General features: G+C 41.9%; 1 protein-coding gene across 3 annotated transcripts in view; it reads right to left on the bottom strand.

Moving 5' to 3' along the window:
* LOC113077991 (fibrinogen C domain-containing protein 1-like) overlaps nt 1-12,039 on the bottom strand; it is a 101,789-nt gene extending 89,750 nt beyond the window's left edge. The window contains exons 1-2 of one of the 3 annotated variants that reach the window (XM_026250259.1): nt 11,688-12,038; nt 11,398-11,480 (exon numbers count right to left, since the gene is read on the bottom strand). In XM_026250259.1, coding sequence (XP_026106044.1) covers nt 11,398-11,469 — 72 coding nt within the window. In that variant the 5' untranslated portion in view covers nt 11,470-11,480; nt 11,688-12,038. Of the gene's footprint in view, nt 1-11,397 lie in introns of all 3 variants that reach the window. The other 2 variants (XM_026250260.1, XM_026250258.1) reach the window with 2 other exon arrangements.
* Nucleotides 12,040-25,417: the final 13,378 nt, after the last annotated feature.

Raw genomic sequence — 25,417 nt, 5'->3', positions numbered from 1 at the left:
GCAAATGATAAAACACCTACATGGAAATCAATTACACAATTAATGCATAATTTGTATACAAAGGATTAATTATAAAGCACATACTGTCTCATTCAGGAAGTGAAAAAGTGAAAGAAGCATGAAATCTTAACACATTGCATGCTACAGTTAAGATTTCTGAATTTATAAGCCATAATTTCCCAAGAGGAAAGTTGGCATGATCCAGTGGTTGATTTGGATAAAGGAGTCTCTATGCTAATCAGAAGAAAAAGGTGATGATTTAATAAGAATGACTGAACAGTAAAACTGTTTTTCAATACTCTCAATAGCTCTTGATAACTCTGAGTTTGTCAACATTTAAAGTATTAGCAGCATTTCACCAGACCTCCAAAATGTAGTACTTCTATTAATAACATAATTTTTTTTAAACTATTATTACCTTTTATAATATGCAAAAAAGGAGGGGATTTCAATCTTAACAGACCTACTCTTCTCACAGATGTTTTTTTTTTCTGTATAGGACTGCAATGTACTACTCTGTAATACGTACAGAAAATGTACAAAAATATTAACAATTATATGAAAAATAAATATTACAAAAGAAAAAAAAAGTTAAATGTAACATTTGTAATTATATGTAAACATATACACTACCATGCAAAAGTGTGAAGTCAGTCATTTTTAATCAAATTAATTATTTTATTCATTAAGGACACATTAAATTGATCAAAGGTGACACTACTGAGTTTTTTGTTACTATTCTATTTCTAATAAATTATGTTCTTCTGAACTCTCTAATCATCAAAAAAATGTATCTTTCAAACTCAAAAATATCTGAGCTTTTTATTAATTTATTATTTTTATTTTTTTACTTTATGCTACTTAACTGCTTATATAGAGCACATACAGTACAGTATATATATATATATCATATATGTCTACCAACAGAGCCTACATGGGGAATTCAAGGTCCTCCATGTGCTCTACAACAAAGTCTGCTTGCAGAAATAATTAAATATAGCAAAATATTCTGCCAGTACCATGTTTCAGTGAGATGTGATGTTGGGGCGACATTAGTCTGATTATTTTTCCTTCTGTCCAGTCAAATGAAGAAGGTTGTGGTTATATTGCTAGGTGTCACATTCCCATAAGACACTTGATATGACCGTGGCCACTGTAAAGTTGGTTGGCCAGGTTTTAGTTTTACATTTAAAAGAGCCAATAATAGATGAGGTGGATTTCTATAATGTCTTGTTCACTGACAACTATCGACAGCAAAGTTTTGGGAAGTTTTGAATCTAAAATCTGAATGTGACACTACAGAAAATCTATCGTGGCAGTCAGTGGGCGGTTGACAGAAAGCATGAAAGCATGCAGCAGAACTGGATGTCGTAATAAGCAATGCCTTAGATATAAAGCTCTATGAGACATTATACAGAGCAGAATGTCCATTAGCGTCCTCTCTATATGGCTTCAAGCTAAAAGGAGCTTTCAGCAAAGCCCCAGTTTTCCAAATAGACCCTATCATCAACATGCATCACTGTTGTATCCGTAGAAAATCTCTTCTTCAGTTCATTTTGAGAAAGAATGATTATATGATTGGTGTGCTGTTGCTTGGCTACCATAAAAAAAAAGTTTTGTTTGATGTCGAAAAAACACTAGATCACTGGTGTGAAACTACTAACCACAGAGCAGTCAAAAAACATATGTTGGCCTCAGCACATGATACATAAAACAGTGTATCAATCGTTTTTCTCCACACAATAAAATCACATATGCTGGTCAGCAACCAGAGAAACAGAATGAAAGATCAGATTTGCACAATTCTCTAATACAGAGAACCAAAATGAGAAGAAATGAGGACAAAGATAGGACAATTAGATTCAAAATGCAACTGAAACACATACACAAATAATAAAAACAACAATAATGATCATTTTTCCACATCTGGTCAAGCAAAATAATTTTCCCACACTATTTTTCAATAAATCAACATAAATTATATTTAATAATTTAGCAACAAATATCATATTTAAAAATATTACAAATATATTAATATATTAACATACCAAAATTAATTTGATACTAAAAATAACATATGCCTGCATATATTTTTATATTTATGAAAATGCTTCTGATCATATTTTAAGTGATGATGCGTCTTTAATTCAAAAGTCAAGACACAATCTTAAGGAAACTTAAAAGCTAAAAATGCACATTAACTATATCGCAATATTCACAATCATCCTTAGAGAGATGAAAGGTTTTTATGGACCCTCATGCTGTTCTGCTGAACACAAAAGAAATTCTGAATAATGTTGGCAACAAAACACAACTCCCATAACATTTATTAATACAATGAAAAAATAAATAAATATATATATATATATATATATATATATATATATATATATATATATATATATATACATATATATATATATATATATATATATATATATATATGTATATATATATATATATATATATATATATATATATATATATATATATATATATGTATCTTTTACTTCCCACAGAAGAAAGACACTCATACAGGTTTGGAACATCTTGAAGGTAAGAAAATTTGGTAGCACTTTATTTTACAGTCCTGTTCCTCGTGTACATACTATGAACTTATTATAGTAATTACAATAACCATGTAATAACTAGGTACTAACCCTGAACCTACCCCTAAACCTAACCCTAACCCATGAAGTTACCTTGTATTACAGGAACTTTCTTAGATAAATACATTGTAAGTACACTATAAGTACATGTAAGTACACGTACTGTAAAATAAAGTGCAACCGAAAATTTATTATTATTTTTCAAAATTATATATTCAATATTAATATTTCAAGATTATATATTGCCATGTAGTGTAGCCCTAGGTCTACTGTAGTTATGACTTTACAGATAAGACAATCTGGGGAGGAAAATATATGGGCATGAGAGGATAAAAATGCACAAGGCTTCCAGGATTCAACAGAGCTCAGAACAGCTGAGTCCTGTTTCAGATGTGCTTAATCCCCATTTCTCATTTTTAAAACCACTCATCTTCAAAATGGCCATGGCAGTGATGGAGATCAGAAAAGCCAAGGTATTCTGTCTTAAACCATTACTTGCACTTAGTCTTAAAATATCTGGTGATCTCTCACATTAACTGCCCTTCCCCCAGAGCGCCTAAAACAACATCCAGTTTGTAAATCACACCAACTGACTGGCAGAAAGTAAATCTTCTTGTCCTGCATACTACTGAATTTCTGAAAGTGACAGTTATATTAGAGTTTGTACAGAAATCAGCTGAAAAGCCAATGCACACTGATTTCCTGATAGAAGCAGACCACCAGTTGTGATAATGGCCAATATAACTTCATTAGCTCACAGACCAACAAATCATCCTCAAGATGCTCTCAACATTTCACTTACGACTGCAAGCCATAGTGTCAGGATCATTTCATTTGCTGATGATAGCAAGAAAACTAGTTTCACCACTGGCTGAATACATCAACAGAACTGTCTGCCACAACTTCGCCCCAAGTGTCAATGGCACAGAGGCCTTTTAAGAAACATGAACAGAAATCTGAACAGCAACAGCAGGATTAGCAGTAATGGTTTGTAAGATGAGACAAGTGAGGCTGTGGTAAAAAAGAAAAAGAAAAAAAGTAGTCAATATGGATTCAATCTCATAAAATGATACAAGTATTGTATCATTACAATATACAAAAGTTTATTGAAAAAAAATAATGTGCACACTGCGATTCCGGAAAATACACAGGTAATGTGTCCCGGCAATTGTTCCCAGGTCGCTAGATTTTGCACTTTCACACTGTCAGTGATTGCCCCGGAATGTGTGCGTGCGTTCACACACAAACCGTAAAGTTCCCGTAGAGACACGTGACATCAGGATGTGACATATAATGTACGAGTCGAAAATGATAACTTTAACTTTCACTTAAATTGCCGAACGATCTCAGCTTCAGTGCGGAAAGTGAGGAACTAACTGATCTTTGCTTTATTACAGTTTGCAAACATTTTTTATTTGTCGTGAACGTTGATCTGCCTTCGAAACACCTGGTAAAAGAGTCATCACTATGACACACCATTTAGGGAATTAGTTCTGGCTTTTGTTCACACAGTGCTCTTTCCGGGCCTGAACCCGGAATGTTACTAGGTCCCTTACCCGGGATCAATTCCGGGGCGTGTTTGCCTTCACAAAGAAGGCGATACGGCAATGTTCCGGCAATTTACTGGGTCTAATGTGCAGTGTGAAAGGGGATGGACGGACGGACAGATAGAAAAACACCACGGAGAAACTGGTGGTTGTGTAAGGAAGCTCAACACTAAAGGTCTCCAATTAATTATTTGAAACATACTGATAAAGACAACAGATTTCTTATCCATTCTGTGAATCCCTTGCAGACAGCATGCAGTATGAGCAAACGAGCATGCCATTTTATCACTGCACCAGAGGAAGTTATTGCTACACAAAAGTGCATGAGTGAAGGTCCCTCAAGGGGCAATACCAACAGCAGCACAAAATGCATGCTCTTACCTTCCCATACATTGGACATATCTCTGCCAAACACTGTCACGTACAAATACCTCATACTGCCAGATTCAATCCACCTTGATCATAATCTTTCCACCCCAATTGGCTCCAACAGGAGATTATGTCTTCTAATAACACAATCCGCCACATTCAAAATCGGCTTTTATTCCACCGGCAACAAACAAAAAACTGACCGCCTTAAGCACTTGCTTTATGTGATTATCTTTCCTCTAATACATTGGACTAATAGGCTTTGTGGCTATAATTTTCACACTCCCCTGTCCATTATAATACAGCAAATGCCACTCCATTTGTTTTTATTCCACCATATGTGGTTATTTATCAGATTGGATTACTGTGTTGATTCCATGTAATGTTCTATTTTGCATCTGTTGCAATGCATAATACTATCACGTTTAATATCGCTTTTCATGGCCTTTGATTCAACGATACATAAATACATTGAATGCATGCAAAAATAAGCTTGTTACTAAAAACTAAGTACTTCTAAATTAAGGGAAAATTAAGAAGTTAATATTAATTAATATTAATATCATTTTTTTATGGACCATAGTGCATATATACACACACACAGTACAGTACAGTACAGTACTGAAAATATGTCATATTCTAGGTTCTTCAAAGTAGCCACCTTTTGCTTTGATTACTGCTTTGCACACTCTTGGCATTCTCTTGATGAGCTTCAAGAGGTAGTCACATGAAATGGTCTTCAACAGTCTTGAAGGAGTTCCCCGAGAGATGCTTAGCACTTGTTGGTCCTTTTGCCTTCTGTCTGTGGTCCAGCTCAACCCTAAACCATCTGGATTGGGTTCAGGTCCGGTGACTGTGGAGGCCAGATCATCTGGCGCAGCACCCCATCACTCTCCTTCTTGGTCAAATAGCCCTTGATGCCTTCAGTGTGACTCTACAATTGTCATAGTCATGAAAATAAAGAAAACTCTTTGAATGAGAAGGTGTGTCCAAACTTTTGGTCTGTACTGTATATATATAAGAATGCCATGGCCTAGCAGCACACATACGCAGAACCTGATTTTACCAAGTGAGACATGTTCCTGGGACAACATCGTTGTTGACCCTGGAACAACATTGTGATTAACCAATCAGATTTGAAGAACCAGTTTTTAGATTTTGTGAAGTTTACGCTTAAAATCAGTGTTTGGTGCTTGAACATCAGTGTCATTCATCTATCATTTCCTCTGATTTTAGGGATTACTTATGGTTAAGGTTAGGTTTAGGTGTAGGGATATGGTTAAGAATATATTTTTGGAGTAAAATGTTGTTCCAGGGTCAACAAAATATGTTGACCTAGGAACACATCGAACTTGGCAAAATCAGGACGTGCGTATACATGCTCTAGACTAGTTGAGCTGTGGTTCTTGTGGCAGATCCAGGTCTCCCTCCTGCTCCTGTACCCACTAATTCCCTGTCGCCTCTCTACTGCCTGTGTCAATAAAAATAGAGCAAACCACCAAAAATAAAAGCTGTGAAAACTGCTGACTCTTGAGCACAACTGGTCAAGCAACATCACTGTCTATGTTCATTGCTCTGATGAGAGTTCTATTGTGCTGCGAGTAAAAGTGCCAATTTGAAATTGTAATAAAACCTTATTCTTCTCTCCCTTGCACGTGCTGAACACAATTCATGGTGCACTTTTCCACTGGGAGAATTGACAAGGTGCATGTTTTTGCATCTAAATATACTGTGTGCCAAAGTGGTATAACTGCTTAATGAATTCAAATCAGTCAACAGAGTGCACATGTTTCTTAAATCTATTTTAGCACACTGTCTTCGGTTTCATTCAGGTTGACCAAAGATGGGTGTAATCTCAAAAGTGGAGAAGAAATGTCAAACACAAGATAAATACCAAAAGGTGTGTCTATAGTCCTGAATTAAATAAAGGTGGTTTTTGCAAAATGTCAACAGATCTGACCCAGAGCAGATTAGATTGTTTATTCTTATACCTCATCTAAAAAATAATTCCTCATTGTTGAAGGTGAGAAAGAAGAGACAAGTCGGGGATCTGAGTGATGTCAGGGGTTAAACCAAATAACATTCGCTCCATCACACTGAAAAAACGATCCATGACAGGTTGATATACAGACGCCATCTAGGAGAGCCATTGATGGCCTATAATTATACAACTACTCTTAGAGCGAGACCCTTGCCTGTGGGACTCCATATATCAGAATTCATACACCCTCAAATAGCCCCACAATCTTGTGATGGATATCCAGCACAGATAACAGCAGAGAAGGGAAAACCATATATCTGCAGGGACTTTATAGCTTTCACATTCATCCACTGTCAGTGTGCTACAACCAAGGCCAGAAGACTTTATTATGCAGACAGGAAAGATTGACGAGAAACAAGGTATGGCTGAAAGGATAGGGTTGAAATTCTGATAGCATTTCCGGCCACAATGAACACCGAAACACCACAAAGAATGAACGTGGAGGGGTTTTAACAGATTTAATTTTTTAATTCGAGCCACCGTTGATATAAACCCATTATTTTCTGGATAAAACATTAAATAGCATAAGTAATATTGTTAGGGGAAATAAACGGCTTTGAGAAGAGAATAAGCAGGGTTTTGTCATTAATATGGCTGAAAAAGCACAAGAGCGTCAGGAAATAATGAAACAGGAAATGTTTTAGACTAATCGCAGCATACCTTTTAAGCTAGGGGACACTCTAGGTATCCAGTGTTTTATCCTGTACACACATAATGGCTATGTTCAGTCATGCAGTTACAGCCTTCATTACAGAACAGCAGGCTTCCAGGTTTTTGGAGGAGTGTTTAATTGGCAGTGCCGTGTTTGACAAGCATCCCGAAGAAATGAATTTCAGCCCACATGTTTGGACTTTCCATCCCCATTGTGTCCAGCACACAATTGGTAAACATCTCTCACATTGTCTTTGTTTGGCTGCATTGGATCGCTGTGTGTGCCCATGGGGAATTGCTGGACAGAAAGCAGACCACGGCTGGGCACGACTTCACAGATTCTCCAAAGATTAACTCTAAAGATAAAGTATCTACACTTCATCCTGATGAAAAGCTACCCAGGCTGTCAGCAAGTCTGTTCACTTTGCAAATCCTAATAGCTACTACAACTTAAGCGGCTCGACACATTTTAGAGGGAAATGAATTGATAAAACTCCATTTAACTTCAGGTGGCTGCTATCATCCTGTGCTGAGATGAAGTCTGCAAGTTATAATGGCCAATACTCATTCTCCCGACTCTACAGGATGGCAAATGTTTTTACAGCTTTCCGAAATTTCAATCCCTCCAGCCCTTTATTGTAAAATTCCTTTAAGTAAAAAAAACCCACAAGCAAATCAGTTACGTGAAGAACCAGTCACAGATGTTATAGACTGCAGTTTCCAGGGTTAAAAATACAGTAGGAGCTTAAAAATCCGACAGTTCCCTCAAGAACAGATATTCTGTCATTCTTTACTCACCTTCATGACGTTCCAAACACGAATGAGAAGAAAAGGAAATGTTTGGCTGGATGTTCACACTATTCTTTCCTATACAATGACAGTGAACGGTGAGCAGGGTCTGTCAAGCTCCAGAAATGACAAGATGGCAACATACAAATTCACAATGCATCATAAAAACTGAAATCTATACAAACTGTGCACTATATTCCAAGTCAGAAGACATAGAACCAATTCTCTATAATCCGCACTCCGGAGAGCATCCAAATTTGGCATGTCACAATTTGGTAAAAGACACAGGAAAACCAAGGAAATTTAGCAAAAAAAGAGAATGAGATTTGAGATTCAGAAGACTTGAGGCTCGCTCACACCAAGAACGTTAATTTTATTAGCATCTACACCAATGAACAAATATATTAAAGGGGTCCTATATTATGCTCTTTTACAAATTGATTTTGTTTTGGGGGTGTACTAGGACATGCTCTCATGATTAGTGGTTCGAAAAAATGGCACAAACGACTCAATTAGTTCTGGGTTTGATGAAAGCCCGCCTTCCGAAAAACTAAATATGTTGTGATTGGTTAGCTTTCCCAGTGCTTTGTGATTGGCATACATCATAGACGGTGTTTCAGTACTGCCCCGCCCCTTGCCAAGGCAGCCAGTTCTGTTTGCTCCGGTATAGTTACTGTAAGGATGGCGTCAATATTGCCATATCAATTTGAGCTGGATTCAGAACAAGATGATCGTGCAGAAACTTTGCACACACGGATATGGATGGACATGGCGAAAACTTGACATCACTTCCTCTTCTCCATTTTCTCTAATGCACTAACTCTGCAGCAACACTTCTTCTTCTTCATCGTGGTCTTGTCTCATGCACTCAACCAAGAGTTCTAACCACGACCTCACCCCTCCCCACCTTCATTATTTTCAAAACATGAACAACATTTTAATCATCTGAAGAAACTTTGTACAATGTAAATGTTCCTCAATGGTTCGTCGTGGAACCATAGATGACAATAAATGATCCTTTACTTTCAATAGTGAACCTATTCTCATGGAATCTCATGTTTACTAAAACATGTCCTTCTTGGTGTGAACACCACTGCAGTTTGTAGTGCAGGATTTGTGTGGGCTATTTTTAAGGTCCTTTTGGTGACCATTCACTTTAATTGCATACAAAATGGCTTCCAAACATCTTTTTTTGCATTCCACAGATGAAAGAAAGTCATACGACTTTGGAAAGCCATGAAGGTCAGTAAATAACAGCAGGATTTTTCGTTTTAAAAATCACTGCAGCTGTTTTGCTCCAGAGTGTGACCGTGTGTGTCTGCAGGAGTAAACCTTAAAGAATATCACGGGTGGGCCGACAATGAAAAATCCCCAGGAACAAGGAGCTAATGAGTCCATCTGATGATACCATACAATAATGTTACTGCCTGCAACCTAAAATAGCTTACTGTGAATCCTTTGGCCATTTTATAACACACTCACACCATCCATCATTTTGCTGATGCTAAAAAATGCAAATCCTTCTTTTACCTGTACGTCTGTCTCAAAGAACCCGTAAGCCTATTTTTAACCCCTACACAACAAACCAGAGACTTCACCTTTTATATTCACTGTAAAAATCAAGGCACAAGGAACAGCAAGAGGAATTACAAATCATGTCCATCTAAGTCTGAATGCTCCAGCACAGCAGGTGAACAATTTTATTCGTCCCATGAGATCCCAGCCCCTCCTCTCGCTCTCTCTCTCTCTCTCTCTCTCTCTCCCAAGTGAATATTTTATTAATAAACATCAGTCAGAAATGGATGGCAGACGAATTCCATTGATTAATTAACAACCCCCTAAAATAACTTATGCAGCACAAAGCAAACAAGCCCAGACATTTTGATAAACTGGCATGACACTTCAGTTGTGCTGCATGTTAAAATGACTCGGTTACACAAGACGGGTAAATAAAGAAGTGCCATTAGAACAAGCGGCTCATGTTGATGTCGACGCTTCAAAAGTGGGGCTTGACATATTCCTGAAAGGGCATTGTATTATGCACACTTTACACTCCCACTGAGAGAAGGTTAGAGGATGCCACGTGAGGATTATAGCAGTAATAAACAGCTGTTACGGCCGTGATCCCATCCTTAAACCGCTATAATCAGGATTGCTATAAACAGGGTGTTATGTACATTCCCCACTAAATGCTCGCAGCAGATTACAGTGGCTGTGAAATGCAGGCAGTGGCAAGATATAGATTTTTTCCAGCCAGCTTTGAAATAGACAGTGCGAGATAAAGAAAGCAAAGATGCAACACCCTTCAGCGTGCTGAGCTCCACCGTCAGATCTGTGATGTGCTCTCTCTGCTGTGAATGCATGAACTTCCAGCATTCATGAGTGCAATTTTCTGTCAAGCATGCAGTCGCTCATACATGCAAGGGCTAGGCTTAGTCCTGTAGTTCTGTGTTAGCTGCATAATAGAAACAAATGTATTCCCTCGTGTGCAGAAGGGCACAGAGAGATGTATCATATGACACTGGTACTACTGTATATCAATCTGAATACTCCGGAACTAAATGGGCTTATTATTTACTAGCACTAAACTTATACTAAGACAATGAATCTGTCGATATTTTGGTATTGTCACATTATCTGCATCCTCATTTACGTCTGTTTGTTGCAAAATTTGCCAAAGAATTTAACGGTTTCTAATTTTTAGTGATCCTTAGTAAGTAGTATGTAGCAAATGTTCCTTTAAATTCAACAATTTTGTACATTTTATTTGTTGTCACTAAATTGTACTGGTTCTGACAAATAGTATGCAATGCAGACCATTTTTCAATATTTAAATAGTATATATATATATATATATATATATATATATATATATATATATATATATATATATATATATATATATATATATATATATATATATATATATGATTAAGATTAAGATTAAATGATTATTTTCTGGATATATGTGCAGTTATTATGGTCTAGTTTCTGTCTTTTTGAATGACATTTACAAATGTATATGTGTATGTAGTGTGTGTGTGTGTGTGTGTGTGTGTGTACAAACCATGTATAATATCAGACCCCTTAAATCTCTTTCTAGACAGCACTTTCTTATATAAAGTAAATACTAAAATGTACTATAAATGAATCAAATAATATTTGTTTAAACAAATAGTTTAGCCTAATCTTCAAGGTCTGAAAGCATGACGTGATTTGTTAATAGCTGCATGTGTTTCAAAATATTCAGTTCCGAGCAACAATTATGTTTGCTGACTAACACGCAATGAGACCTGCATATGGTCAAATCTATAGTTTCTGAAGTGCCCGAGCATCACGAATGCATCGACACAGGTCTAGTCGCTCCCTGCATGACGCGCGTGCACCATACCTGCGATTTATGCTGCTGTCCATCCTCGAGTTCTGAAACACTGTTCATGATTTTCCATCGATCATTTACCATTCTCTGGAATCCTTAACATCCGAGAGTTGTTTTCATGAGCATGAGGAGAGAACGGGACTGTCAGTCTTAAATTCCAGCATCCAAGAAAGAGAAAAGGGAGACAACACAACAGTCTACGGGAACTAAAACTACTTCAAGATGATCCGCGCAAACCTACAGAAAACCGGGGCACAGAACTAGAGATCCACACTCATTCTGTAAAAGAAAAATATACGTACTTTAAGGGAGTTGTCCCTCACCCACAAAAATGAACAAATAAGAAAATGCAGTCCGAAGGCAAATCCGATCTCCTCAACAAACTCAAATACTGAGGAGAAGGTGTGACTGTTTGCGGATGATGCGTTCTGTTGGTTGGCAGGTATTCCTCCACAGATATAAAACTTTCCCTGTTGAGTCTATGAGAAACGAAAAAAAAGACGTGTATTTAGATAATGAACCATTAAGTTATGCAGAATAACTGTGTGCTACGCGTCCGTTTGATTTGCTTCATTCCTGTGGTGTAAGGACGCGCTTGTGGTGGAGCTCCTGAATTCTGCCCGATGTCCGATCCGTGAGCGAATCGTTCTTTTGAGTCGGATCTTTTCAATGAATCGTTCGATCCGGTCTGAATTGTTTGCTCACCGCATTGGACTGAACGATTCGGTCACGAGTGAACAACTCTCTGACTCATTCAAGCGTAAAGCGAACATGTCCGAATTACATTGAGCCGAGAACCGATGTGTGAGCTGACGGTAAAGAGCGTTTGGAGCCTATCGAGGATTTTTTTTTTTTTTTTGATGGAGGGAATATCAGAAAAGTTACAAATAAAACGTAGGCTACTTAACGTTTCTTAATAGGCATATGATAACATACGTCCATTTAATCAACAAAATACAAATTATAAAGGCTAATAACATGAATTCAAATGAATTAATTAATAAATGAATACTAAAATGTGCAATAAATAAATAGTCAGTCATTCTAGCCAGGAAATGTAGGCTACCTTACATTAGTTTTAGTATTGTTCACAATAAGTAAATTACAGCGTGTATTATGAGCATGCTTTATTTAACCTTGATTTAGACACTTATAATAAACACAATTATTAATAACATTTTGAATTTGGAAATGTATTTTTACATTTTAAGGGATAGTTAACCCCAAAATGAAAATTTAGTTTAATTACTTGTTCCAAACCAGTAAGACCTTTGTTCATCTTCGGAACACAAATTAAGATATTTTTGATGAAATCCAACTTTCTGATCCTGCATAAACAGAAATGCAACTACCACATTCAAGCCCCAGAAAGGAGGTAAGGACACTGTTGAAACAGTCCATGTCAACATCAGTGGCTCAACTCAACAATAATTATATGAAGCTACGAAAATACTTTTTGTGTGCAGAGAAAACAAAAATAACGACTTTATATGAAAATTCCTTCTCTTCTGTGACAGTCTTTGACGCGTGTTGATGACAGTACCACAACACATGCGTGTGCATTCCTCTGCTTATAAACAAGCTCAGTTTTCTACATCAGAACGCCAGCTCCGTGAGCAGCAACATACACAGCCGTCATGGTACTGTCGTGAACACCCATTTAACAGAAACTGTACATTGTCAGATAGCCTAGCATAACGCAGAATGCACGTGAAATTATACAGGTATGATCATACTTAAACACTGGGTGGTCATAATTCACAGGAAAAAGCTTGTTTTATGTAAAGTTGTTGAGACCCACGTGAAGAAATCCAATCTGTCTGGACCAAATTATCAACATCGATTCAAATCAATCAAAACAAAATATAACTGAATTTATAACATCCATTTTAGGGCCTTGCTGAAAATGTTTAACTGAACTGCAAATCGTACCACTGCATTACCATAATATACTATCATGTACCACAGTGCTTTTAATGGGTATTAAGAATGGAGTCAGTATTATGGTATTACCAGTAGCCAGGAGGTGTTCAGAACATTGCAGAAAACTCTGTTTGTCCTTCATTTGCACTGCAGCTACAGTAAGTATAGGTAAATTGTTAGATTTTGCTGTATTTGACTGAGCAGTAGTTTGGGTGGCTCGCCAATGTATTCGATTTCTCTAATACATAAAATAAGTAAGCTTGACCAAAGTTCTTGTGGGGAGAAGAATTTATTGAAGGTAGCAGTGTAGCAGTTCTTCAGCAGTGATGTTAGCATTTCATCCTTCAAACAGTCTTAACCCAAAGTACTGTCTGTGAGAACAGACCTTTATACCAGTTAACAAATGTGCTTCAAACAATACAATAACACCCCATGGAGAGACAATGATAGTGTAATCTTTTGATGACTTGAAAGGATCTCTCCCGTGGAGAGCCCATACATTGACCTGATGTTGACCTAAGAGGCTGATTATATGGTCCAGTTGTTTCACACTATTGTGAACAGAGTACAGTTGATTCCAAATACATTCAATCAAAGTTAATTAAAAACAAATAATCTTTCAATAGGTACCCATGAGCTTCCAAAAAAAAAAACGATTTTCAGCTTTTCATGCTAATGAATATTCAGTCCAAAAAAACTGCAAACAGCTAAAACATGCCATGAACTGTCCTGTAATATTTTCATAGTAACATGTATTATAATCCTGTATTATAATCATCCAGCCTCAGGAGCTACACTAATAGTAATTCTGACATTTTTAGCATGTGCTACATGTCATAGATTTAGAGCTTCAAATGTCAAAAACATAGCATATCAAACATCCATTCAGCCAGCAATGTGTGCAGTGCAGGCACAAGGAACAGTAACCAGCTCATTCTGGCTCCTTTATAAGTGTGCTTGTCAAACCATCGAGTTGGCAGAGCTGGAAGCACGAGCAACCAAGAGTTGCCCTCTGTCAAAAAGAAGCCTTCTGCGAATAAAAAGACTCTGAATAAGATGCTCAAAAAAGTGAAGGCACCAACAGCAGCTTGGTAATCTAGTCTACAACAAGATGCATCTCCCTGACAGCTTGAAAAAGGCTGAAAAACAGTTTTTGTTGTTCTTAGGCTCACTAAAATATAGCTCTGTTTTTTTTAAGGTAAGTGGCTGGACAAAATGTATGTATCTTCATTTTATACATACACTGATCAGCCAAAACATTAAAACCACCCGCCTCATATTGTATAGGGACCCTAGTCATGTTCCTCAACCCATTCCTGAACAATTTTTTTCAGTGTGCATAATCCTGCTGAAAGAAGCCACTGTCATCAGGGAACACCATTGCTATGAAGGGCTGATTCTGGTCTGCTACAATCTGTAGGCACATGGTAGATGTCAAAGTAAAATCTACATGAATGCCTGGAGCCAAGGTTTCCCAGCAGAACATTGCACATTGTAGTCTGTATGCAAAACGTTTGAAAAAATGCAAAATAATTTTTTTTTTTCTGTTTTTACCACATCACTGTTGTGTAAATGTACCCTTAGACCTTGTCAAAGTCACTCAGAACTTGTTCTGCTTACTTGTTCAATTGCCTGGTGTATCACACCCCTTGAAAGGTTCTATTGTTACAATAAAATCAGTGTTATTCACCTGTCAGTGGTTTTAATGTTGTGACTGATCAGTTTATGATCCTCCAAGACACATTCGAGATGGATTTACCTGATTTGAAACACAATCTTGACAAACAGTCACAGTGATTCTGGTTTTCTTCACTGAAGTAGACAGTAGCTGTACTTGCATGACTGGAAATAGCTGTTGGGGGTGTTTAAAATATAGTTGCAGAGAGAACAGATTTGCCTGAACCTGAACTGTAAACACAGATAACCTAAAAAACAGATAAAACTGCTTGTTATTATTTAGTGAAATGAAAAACACGATTAAAATTAATCAAAAGAGCAAACTTCCTTAAGGCCAAATTTATTTTTTCAGCGCCGAAGGCCGACTGAAAATGAGCTCCTTCTTCACAAATAACCAAATTAGTTTTAATTTATCACAAGTCCTCAAGGGGTTTGGGTAAAAATCAGAGCTGGCAAAGGAATAAAGGGGAAACTCAAGAAACTAGCTCAAAAACCCACAATCAATCATGCAGTCAGTCAACAGACCAGCCGCTTTGTCGATAAGTTGTTTGTCTACCTGTCCATTTACCTCACATTCATCAGACCACTTGCTGCTGTCATCGGAGTTCTCCGTCTTTCTATTTTTCTCTCCTCTTCTTTCACCCTCCATCTATCTGTCGATCTACCTCACAGTTCTCTCTCCTTTTAAGCCTTCTATTACAAATGCAAGCTACAGTGTTCTGTTCTCACTCGAGTCGCTCCTCTGCAGTCTAAACGTCAGATGTTGACAGCGTAATGGGCAATTACTTGCCATTTTGCTTTGATCCACGTCTTTAACCTTCCAATACATAACAGTTACTGCAAGGTTATTTTACTCTGAATAGCAGTAAATATGAGGATGCATGTTTCTGTAGTAAATTATAACCTCAGAGTGGACGACAATAAAGGCCTATCATATCATCAGGCTTAACACAGATTTATCTTCACATGTCCTCTCGTGAAATGAATAAACCACTGAGGTCAAGGTGAAACAAGGAATCTCAGCTGCACTAATATCATTCTTCAAACTTAATACAAAGTCAATTTCCTTTAGGACGCCCAACAAATGAATGTAAACTCAGATCACAGTGTGTTTCCTGTATTTAATTCTTTCCACTAATTGATAAAAGTTAATGCCGGGTGTAAATTGGGCGGATGAATGGTTGTTTAGGAAATGGAAGTAATAGACTTAAGTTGTGGCAGGCCAAATCATACTTTTTGTCATTAGAGTCAACATTGTGTCGTGTCCAGGGGACATACAACGTTCACTTATTTAGCACATTAGGTGATGGTAGAGTGACAAAAGCAACAGACAGTCCTGCACCGCCAGTCTGTTGTGCTGCCACCTGGGAATATAATGGTTCAGCGTTTCGGCTTCAGGTAGGAGGTTCAGAAAACAGCCAAATTGTGAAAATGCCCATCTGTCATGTCCTTACGTTTATCTGCTAGGGAACGAGAGAGGTTTAAGGAGCAATGGAGAGAGATATACAGGTAGAGAAGAGATAATAAAGAGAGAATTACAGGGTAGACATGGGTGGTTTTAGAACAGAGCCACTGGATTACTTAGAGGATATCTACTCCACCAATGAGTATAATAAATCTTTTAGAGTGCTTCCTACAGCAGTTATCCGAGCTAAATCATGATCTATTAATGAACCATTAGCCATTTAAAATTATGCACTTCTGACACTGAGAAAAGTGTCAGTCTCCAGATTTTTTGAAAGAATTTTTACTGTATAAATAAAAGAGCAAATTGCAAATGTGCAAAGACAAATAGGCAGATGAAAACTGTAATATTGCATTAGGGAGGCTGTTGCAGATAACTGCAACTGTTGCAGAGTGTGAAAAAGAGGAGATTTGGATTAATTGCTCATGGTGAGGGGGGCAATCAGAAAGCTGGGTGATGGTAGGTGGATTTGTTGCATTTGGCAGTTTCCCGTCATTTAAAGAGTCACACAGATGGGAAATCAAAAATGACCTGTATTACAGTGTATGATGTAGCTGTCCATCTGTGTAAACAATGTGCAAATAATTAAACCAAATAGTACACGATTTATAAAGTTATTGGCTTCTAAAGTAAGGAGTTGACTCTGAATCGCTGAAACGAGTCGTTATAGATTTCAAATCTTTTGCCCATCTCTATGTACGTCACTAGAACACTTTGCATAATAATCTCCGCCTACCGTCTTGAGAGAAACGGAACTCTGACCTGCCCCACCCCCCACACAGACGCTCTGGTTAGTGTGAGAGCATCATGTGGAGGAGACCGTTTGTTTTATTTTCACTGCCAAAGAATGAAGATCAGAAGAACCAGTGGCTAAAATTCATTTTCACCACAATACCAGAGCAGTACAACAAATCCCTTTTGTTGTGTTCACAACATTTCACTGATGACTGCTTTTCTAATCTCGGTGAGTACAGCGGGATTTTCAAAGCATTTGGCCATAAAAGAGGGTTCATTACCAACTTTATTTAGAACAACAAGCATCTCCGGATCACAACGCGAAGTATGATTATGAAGTTATGTGTCTGTTTTCTCCTGAGCGTCTTATCAGTATGTGTGCTGTCTGCAGCCTGTCTGTGCTGATCGTCATGTACAAACACGTCATTAAAATGAAGTGTAACTCCGTGAATACTCAACGATGAGACATGAGAGAGATATCTATAGAAAGCTTGACATTAAAGCTACTTTAAAACTAAACAAGTGCTGCCGAAAACAGATATTCTGTGATAAAGTAATCCATATGAAAACAACGCGATGTCTGTTTTCCATGTGTCCCTTCATTATATCTAATGTGACCACGCCCCCGCGCTGAACACGCTATTCAGATTCAAACTGAAGCGCGCGGCTTGAATACACCCACACAGAAGAAAAAGCAGCGAGACTGTTCAAGTTTTTTATTTTACTGTTTGCTTCGCGATGAGAGGAATAAGACATAATTCACCCCAAACAGATGCTAACGCATAGTTTATCGTGGAGGTGTGTGCGGAACAACCAATCCAAACTAGTTATGTTAGTTGACCAATCAAAAAACAGTATGCTACCGAATGTATGCTTCGTGCGAACCGTTTGGGGATCTCTGAGAATTGAGGTAATTTTAAAATGATATTTTGACAAAATGACAATGTTTTTTAACCTTGGATGGATTTAAACCTAATATACAGGACTTATAAACAGTGATAGGAAGCTTAGAATTTTCATCTTACTGGCTCTTTAAACCTTCTCTTTGAAAAAATGTCTTCCAGGAGCAGACACATACCCCTTGGATTAAAAAATAAATAAATAAAAAAATTACCCTTAAAACACATGATTATTGCATGTAAAATAAATGAATAAAAATAACTCAACCACATGTCTAATGCTGGTCAATCCAATCGAGTTGCACCTTCCACAGATTATTTTATTTAAACAAAGATTTCCATCACCACCAATATCGCAAATTGAATATTGAATAAACTTTTTTTTTCCTGCAGAACACATAAAGAGTTATTACAAACATGATAGAGCTGCTCTATATTTATTGTTTGTTTTAATTTATTATTTTTAAATAAACTGATATGGTATAATACTACATTATAATATACATAAGCCTACATAAAATATAAATTTTATATATTGTCACGAGACAAAGAAGCACACGACGAGCGAGTGAGTGGAAAATATCCCCGAAGGGTGGATTTTATTGAGAGTGCCAGTGAGGAAGTGTCGAAAGTGCGGGTCTTCGTGTCCGTGTCCTTGTATCCCTCTTGTGCGCGTGCCTGTGCTGTGCCGGTGTCACCGTGGTTCGACGGGGCTGCGGCTTAAGGGCTGCTTTCTGCGGGGAAAAGAACAAAGAGTCACTTCCTGGCATGGAGACGTTGCTCCCCTTCTTCCTCCTCTGCCGCATCTTTATAGCCCGCTTGATGAGCCGCAGCTGGGCTTGCTCAGTGGCTGATGAGCGGGGACAGGTGCGGCGTGTCGGTTGCCAGGGCGACGCTGATGAGGACTCGGGACACTTGTCACACTCCCCCCCCCTAAGCGTCGTCCTGTGTCTGCGGGAGAATGGGGAGAGAGGGTAGGGGTGGGGAGTGGAGCCTGACAGACCTGCGAAAGCTGCCCACATCCTGGAAAGGCCGTCGGCGTTGGCGTTGGCCGTCCCCGCCCGATGTTGTATGGTGAAGTGGAAGTCCTGGAGCGCTAGGAACCACCGGGTCACCCTGGCATTTGTGTCCTTAGCCCGTGCCATCCACTGTAATGGGGCGTGATCCGTGAGGAGGGTGAACCGGCGGCCGAGGAGGTAATACCGCAGCTCCAGGACTGCCCACTTGATGGCCAACGCCTCCTTCTCGACGGCCGCGTACCGCGTCTCAGCGGGGGACAGCTTTCGGCTGATGTAGATCACCGGGTGTTCCTCACCGTCGTGGACCTGGGAGAGGACGGCTCCCAACCCGGTGTCTGATGCGTCCGTCTGCAGCAGGAAGGGGCAGCTGAAGTCGGGGGCGTGCAGGACTGGTTCGGAGGTGAGGGCCATCTTCACCTGCTGGAACGCCTTCTCCGCCTCCGGGCTCCAGGGAATCTTCTCGGGCTGCCCCTTCCTGGTCAGGTCTGTCAGGGGAGATGCTAAGGAGGAGAAGTTAGGTATGAAACACCGGTAATATCCCGCCAACCCCAAAAAGGCTCGTACCTGGGTTTTCGTTGAGGGCTTCGGTGCGGACAGGATGGCCTCCACTTTCTTCTCCTGCGGCCTAATGAGGCCGCGACCGACCTGGAAACCCAGGTACTTGGCTTCTGACAGCGCTAGGTGACACTTGCGGGGGTTGGCGGTTAGTCCCGCCCGGCGCAGCTCCAACAGCACCCTCCGGAGCCGCTCTAAATGCTCTCCCCAGGTCTCCGAGTGGACTACCACATCGTCCAGATAGGCTGCGGCGTAGGACATATGGGGCCGCAGCAGGATGTCCATCATGCGCTGGAAGGTGGCAGGGGCCCCGTGTAGGCCGAAGGGAAGGACCCGGTACTGCCAGTGGCCACTGGGGGTAGAGAAGGCGGTTTTTGCTTTGGCTTCCTTAGTCAGGGGGACCTGCCAATATCCTTTCGTGAGGTCTAGTGTAGAGATGAACCGGGCTCTTCCCAGGCGGTCGAGCAGCTCATCCACACGGGGCATGGGGTAGCCGTCGAACTCGGAGACCTCATTTAGGCGGCGGAAGTCGTTGCAAAACCGGAGGGTGCCGTCGGGCTTCGGGACCATGACGATGGGGCTTGACCAGGGACTCCGAGATGGTTCGATCACACCTAACCTCAACATCTCCTGCACCTCCTCCTCGATGGCGTGTCGCCGAGCCTCCGGGACTCGATAGGGCCGCTGCCGGACGATGACTCCAGGTGGTGTCCTCACATCGTGCTCGACGACCTTGGTCCTTCCGGGCCGGGGGGAGAACACATCGGAGAACTGACCGACTAGGTGTTGCAGCTCCGCCTTCTGGGCCGCGGAGAGGTGTGGATTGACATCTACAACCACGGGAGTAGAGGCGGTGAGGGCCGCAAGTTGGGGTCCGGTCCCCACCCAGCGTTTCAAGAGGTTGACGTGGTATAATTGTTCGGGTCGACGCCGTCCAGGTTGTCTGACCCTGTAGGTGACGGGCCCTACTCTCTCCAGTACCGTGTACGGGCCTTGCCATCTTGCCAGGAATTTACAGGCTGAGGTGGGGACCAGGACCATTACGTGGTCTCCTGGCTGGAACTCCCGTGGTTGGGCGGCCCGATCGAAGTGGCGCTGCTGGGCTTGCTGGGCCTTGGTCAGGTGCTCCCGGACTAGTGGCATGACCCTGTCGACTCGCTCCCGCATCTGGCGGACGTGTTCAACCGTCGTCCTGAGGTTGACTGGTTGTTGCTCCCAGGCCTCTTTAGCCACGTCGAGAAGCCCTCGGGGTTGGCGGCCAAACAGAAGCTCGAACGGGGTGAAGCCCGTGGATGCCTGGGGGACCTCCCGGATGCCGAAGAGGACGTAAGGTATCAGCTGGTCCCAGTCTCGTCGGTCCTCGGCCGCCACCCGTCGCAACATCTGCTTCAAGGTTTGATTAAACCTCTCGACGAGGCCGTCGGTCTGGGGGTGGTAGACGGACGTCCGGAGTTGTTTCACTTTCATGAGTCGACAGAGGTCAGCCATTAGCCGGGACATGAAGGGCGTCCCTTGGTCGGTCAGTATCTCTGCCGGTATGCCGACCCGGCTACATAGGAGGAAGAGCTCCTGGGCGATGGCCTTTGCGGTGGCTTTGCGGAGAGGGATAGCTTCGGGGTAGCGGGTGGCATAGTCGACGATGACCAGGATGTGTTCATGCCCCCGGGCGGACTTCGGCAGCGGCCCAACGAGATCCATCCCGATGCGCTCGAAGGGCACCTCGATGATGGGTAATGGAATCAGCGGGCTGGGGGGAGGTGTGTGTGGTGAGGTCCTCTGGCAGATCGGGCAGGCTTGGCAGAACCGTTTCACATCGGCGTCCAGGCCCGGCCAATGGAAACGGTCCCGGATCCGCTGGATGGTGTTCTGGGCCCCAAGATGACCCGCCATCGGGTGAGCGTGTGCCAGTTCCATCACCGTTCCTATCTTGCTGCGGGGCACTACGAGCAGAAGCTTCTCCTCCCCCCTCCGCTGGGCGGCACAATAGAGCAGGCCATTCCGGATGACGAAGTGAGGGATGGGATGAGGTGCCGGTTGGAGATCCTCTCCTTCCGCAACCCTCACTTGAGACCAGCAGTTCTTCAGGCGATCATCCTCGTGCTGCTCCTTCGCGAAAGCCCCACCTCCTGCCACCTGCTGAAACACATCAAAATATAGGTCAGAATTTTGGGGGGGGGGCTCACCTTCTCGAGGGCTGTCCGATGTCAGCAGCACGGGATGTCGAGGAGGTCCCTTTGCTGGCCTCCGGCGTCGGCGGTTCCCGGTCGAGCTGGCAGGCTGTGCGGCTGCGGCGAGCAGACGGTCGAACCCCGGCCAATCTCTCCCGAGGAGGACGGGGACGGGCAGGTCCTTCACGATCCCTACTTCCAATGACCAGGTTCCCGGGGCAGCGGTTATGGCGACTCGCCGAGTGGGGACCCGTCTGGTATCGCCGTGGACGCACGTGATGGCCATCCGGGCCTTGGCTCCTGACCGTGGAGGGAGGACGGTGGGCCGCATCAATGTAATGGAGCTCCCGGAATCCAGCAGCGCCGAGAACGGGCGGCCATTGACGGCGACTTCGGCCCGAGTCGCCCCAGCTGGGGGGTCGTGAACGGCACAGCCTGCCAGCCAAGCGCGTCCTGGGGAGCGTGGTGGTTCCGTTGGCATGGGCTCGTCCTGGGGACCGGGAACCGCTGGCCTGCTCATGTGCCGCGAGGTGCCCTCCGGCGTGCGTCGCTCCTGGACCACCCTTCGGGGAAAAGGCGGCGCTCGCTCCCCAGCCTCCCGGTGGTAGGCGGCATCCGCCAGCTCAATGGCCTCGATCACTTCATCCACACTGGAGGGGTTCCGCATGCCTACCGCCTGGCGGATGGATCGGGGCAAGGCGCGAAGAAGGCGGTCGACGGCCACGCGCTCCGCCACCTGGTGCGCGCTGGGATCCCCGGCCAACAGCCAATGATGCGCCAACCTGGTGAGTTCCGCTGCCTGTGCGCGAGCGGGCAATCGGGGTCGATATTCCCAATCGTGGAACTGTTGGGCCGCACATATCGGGGACAGACCCACGCGGCCGAGGAGTTCTTTCTTTAATTCATCATATGAAGCCCTTCGGTTGGGAGTCAAAGAATAATAGGCCCGCTGTGCTTCCCCCGTCAGGAGCGGGGCGAGGAGATGTGCCCATTCATCCATGGGCCAGACTTCGCGCACGGCTGTGGCCTCAAACATCTGCAGGTACAGCTCGACGTCATCACTCGCCGTCATCCGGGGCACGAGCTGCGCGGCTTGGACGCGGGGATCAGGCAGCGGAGCGCGCTGGGCGGTGGCAGTGCGAAGCGCGGCGAGCTCCCGTTCAGTTTCCCCTTGCCGCGCGGCCATGTGTTCAACAATTTGTTGCTGGCGGATGCTCACCTCGGTGAGGTGTTTGAGCAGTTCTTCCATCACGGGGGAGGAGCTGCCGCCTGCACACAAAAAAAAGAAAAGAAAAAAAACACAACGGTGAACGGGGGAAAAAACTCACAATTTTGGTGATCGCTGTCGGTGCTTCTTTCAATTTGCTGCCCGCATTCTCCACCAACTTGTCACGAGACAAAGAAGCACACGACGAGCGAGTGAGTGGAAAATATCCCCGAAGGGTGGATTTTATTGAGAGTGCCAGTGAGGAAGTGTCGAAAGTGCGGGTCTTCGTGTCCGTGTCCTTGTATCCCTCTTGTGCGCGTGCCTGTGCTGTGCCGGTGTCACCGTGGTTCGACGGGGCTGCGGCTTAAGGGCTGCTTTCTGCGGGGAAAAGAACAAAGAGTCACTTCCTGGCATGGAGACGTTGCTCCCCTTCTTCCTCCTCTGCCGCATCTTTATAGCCCGCTTGATGAGCCGCAGCTGGGCTTGCTCAGTGGCTGATGAGCGGGGACAGGTGCGGCGTGTCGGTTGCCAGGGCGACGCTGATGAGGACTCGGGACACTTGTCACAATATATTATTAATATAATATACTTTTATATAATAGTTTTAATATATAATATAATAATAATAATTTAATATAATATTTTCAAGGTAAATATTACTTAGATTTATTGTGCCATTTTTGTCAAATGATGGTCTGAAAATATTGCAAAAGTTTGAAAGTATTTGAAAGTATATCTTTAATTGTTTGTGCTTATGAAATATAAAGAGCTGTCTATGAAATTATGAAACCTTAGCAATACAAAGCAATTTCAAAACAATTGGCAATTTCATTCCAAAAATATTTTAAATATTTCCACCACAGGATGTTATTAAAACACAATACACTGTTTGAGATATGATGGAAAAGGATATTGAAGTCGAAATGAAACTTCAAAAGTTCTCCTCTGATGCATTTCTGATGCATTTCTAAACTGTGTTGGACATTCTTAAAGGACAAATTCATTTTGTTAAAAAGGGGAAGTTGTGGCCTAATGGAAAGAGAGTTTGACTCCTAACCCTAGGGTTGTGGGTTTGGGTTTTGGGCCGACAATACAGCATAAATGGCTGCCCACTGCTCTGTGTGTGTGTGCGCGTGTGTGTGCGTGTGTGTGCGTGTGTGTGTGTGTGTGTGTGTGTGTGTGTGTGTGTGTGTGCGTGTGTGTGCGTGTTCACTTTGGATGGGTTAAATGCAGAGCATGAATACTGAGTATGGGTCACCATACTTAGCTGTATGTCACATCACTTTAAAAGTGTGAAAAGCATCTTAATTGTACACAAGATCAAATTCTCAGTTTTTATTTTTATGATATTTTGCAGTGTTTATTATAAATGATTTATCTGTCCACATCATTATTTTGAATGTTTAATATCTAATGAAAAATATTAAATATATACCTGCCCTACTTTCTTACCCATTCAAAAAGACGTATGGCTCAAATAAACGTCACAATAGGAAACAGAAGACTATCAAACTTCTGATTCATGCTCAGGGTCAAGCCCTTTTCTACTACAACTCTAAATTCTGCATCCTGCTTATTATATGTACATGTAGACATGCTTCTTTTGCCTGTACATTGAACACACTCTTTCACAATGACTGTTTCTATGAAAGGCTTCGTCTGAATTTGGGATATATTGAATCTGGGAACTATATTGAAAAATATTGAAATATTTATCACAGTTTAAATTCAACGGCACAAATTACGCCCTCTAATATCCCAAAGGTGATGAGCTGGAAGACAAGAGAGAAAGAGAGACAGTGTAATGCGACAGTTGTGTGACGAGCGTGTGGGGTGACAGAAATCTCAAATCGGGTGGCGAGGGAGGACGCTGCCGGGCTCGCTGCAACACTGACAGGACTGACACCACCTCATCAGGCTTGCATTTTATACTCTATTTGTGCTGAAACACTTCAGTGGGTTTGTAAATAGGCAATTATTTCCGAAAGCAGACAGAGCCAAGGATTTTCGCATTGACAGCTGCATTGAATTTATCGAGTGTATTAATAGAGAAATGTCATGCGTTCTCTGTGATGGTCTGAGACATCATAATGACCCGAGTCTCACAATGGCTTCACCTAAGTCAGAGGCCTGAATAGATAACCAAAGGAGTGCTTGTGCTAATCTCACGGAGCAATGGTGCATTCATGAGGGGTTACATGGCACACAAGTAAAGTATAGGTGTCACAGTGCTTTCTGAGCTATGAGCTATTTTATAACCTTTTGAAATGCAGTAAGCTACTAATAAAATGTAGTACCTACAGTGAAACTATTTATAACATCAATATAGCACAGGCAAATATATACTATAAACAATTTAACAAAACGATCTGAGCTGCCACAAT

This window comes from Carassius auratus, unplaced genomic scaffold (genome assembly GCF_003368295.1).
Source record: "Carassius auratus strain Wakin unplaced genomic scaffold, ASM336829v1 scaf_tig00023745, whole genome shotgun sequence".
NCBI lineage: Eukaryota > Metazoa > Chordata > Actinopteri > Cypriniformes > Cyprinidae > Carassius > Carassius auratus.
This window is presented reverse-complemented; position numbering and strand designations above follow the sequence as displayed.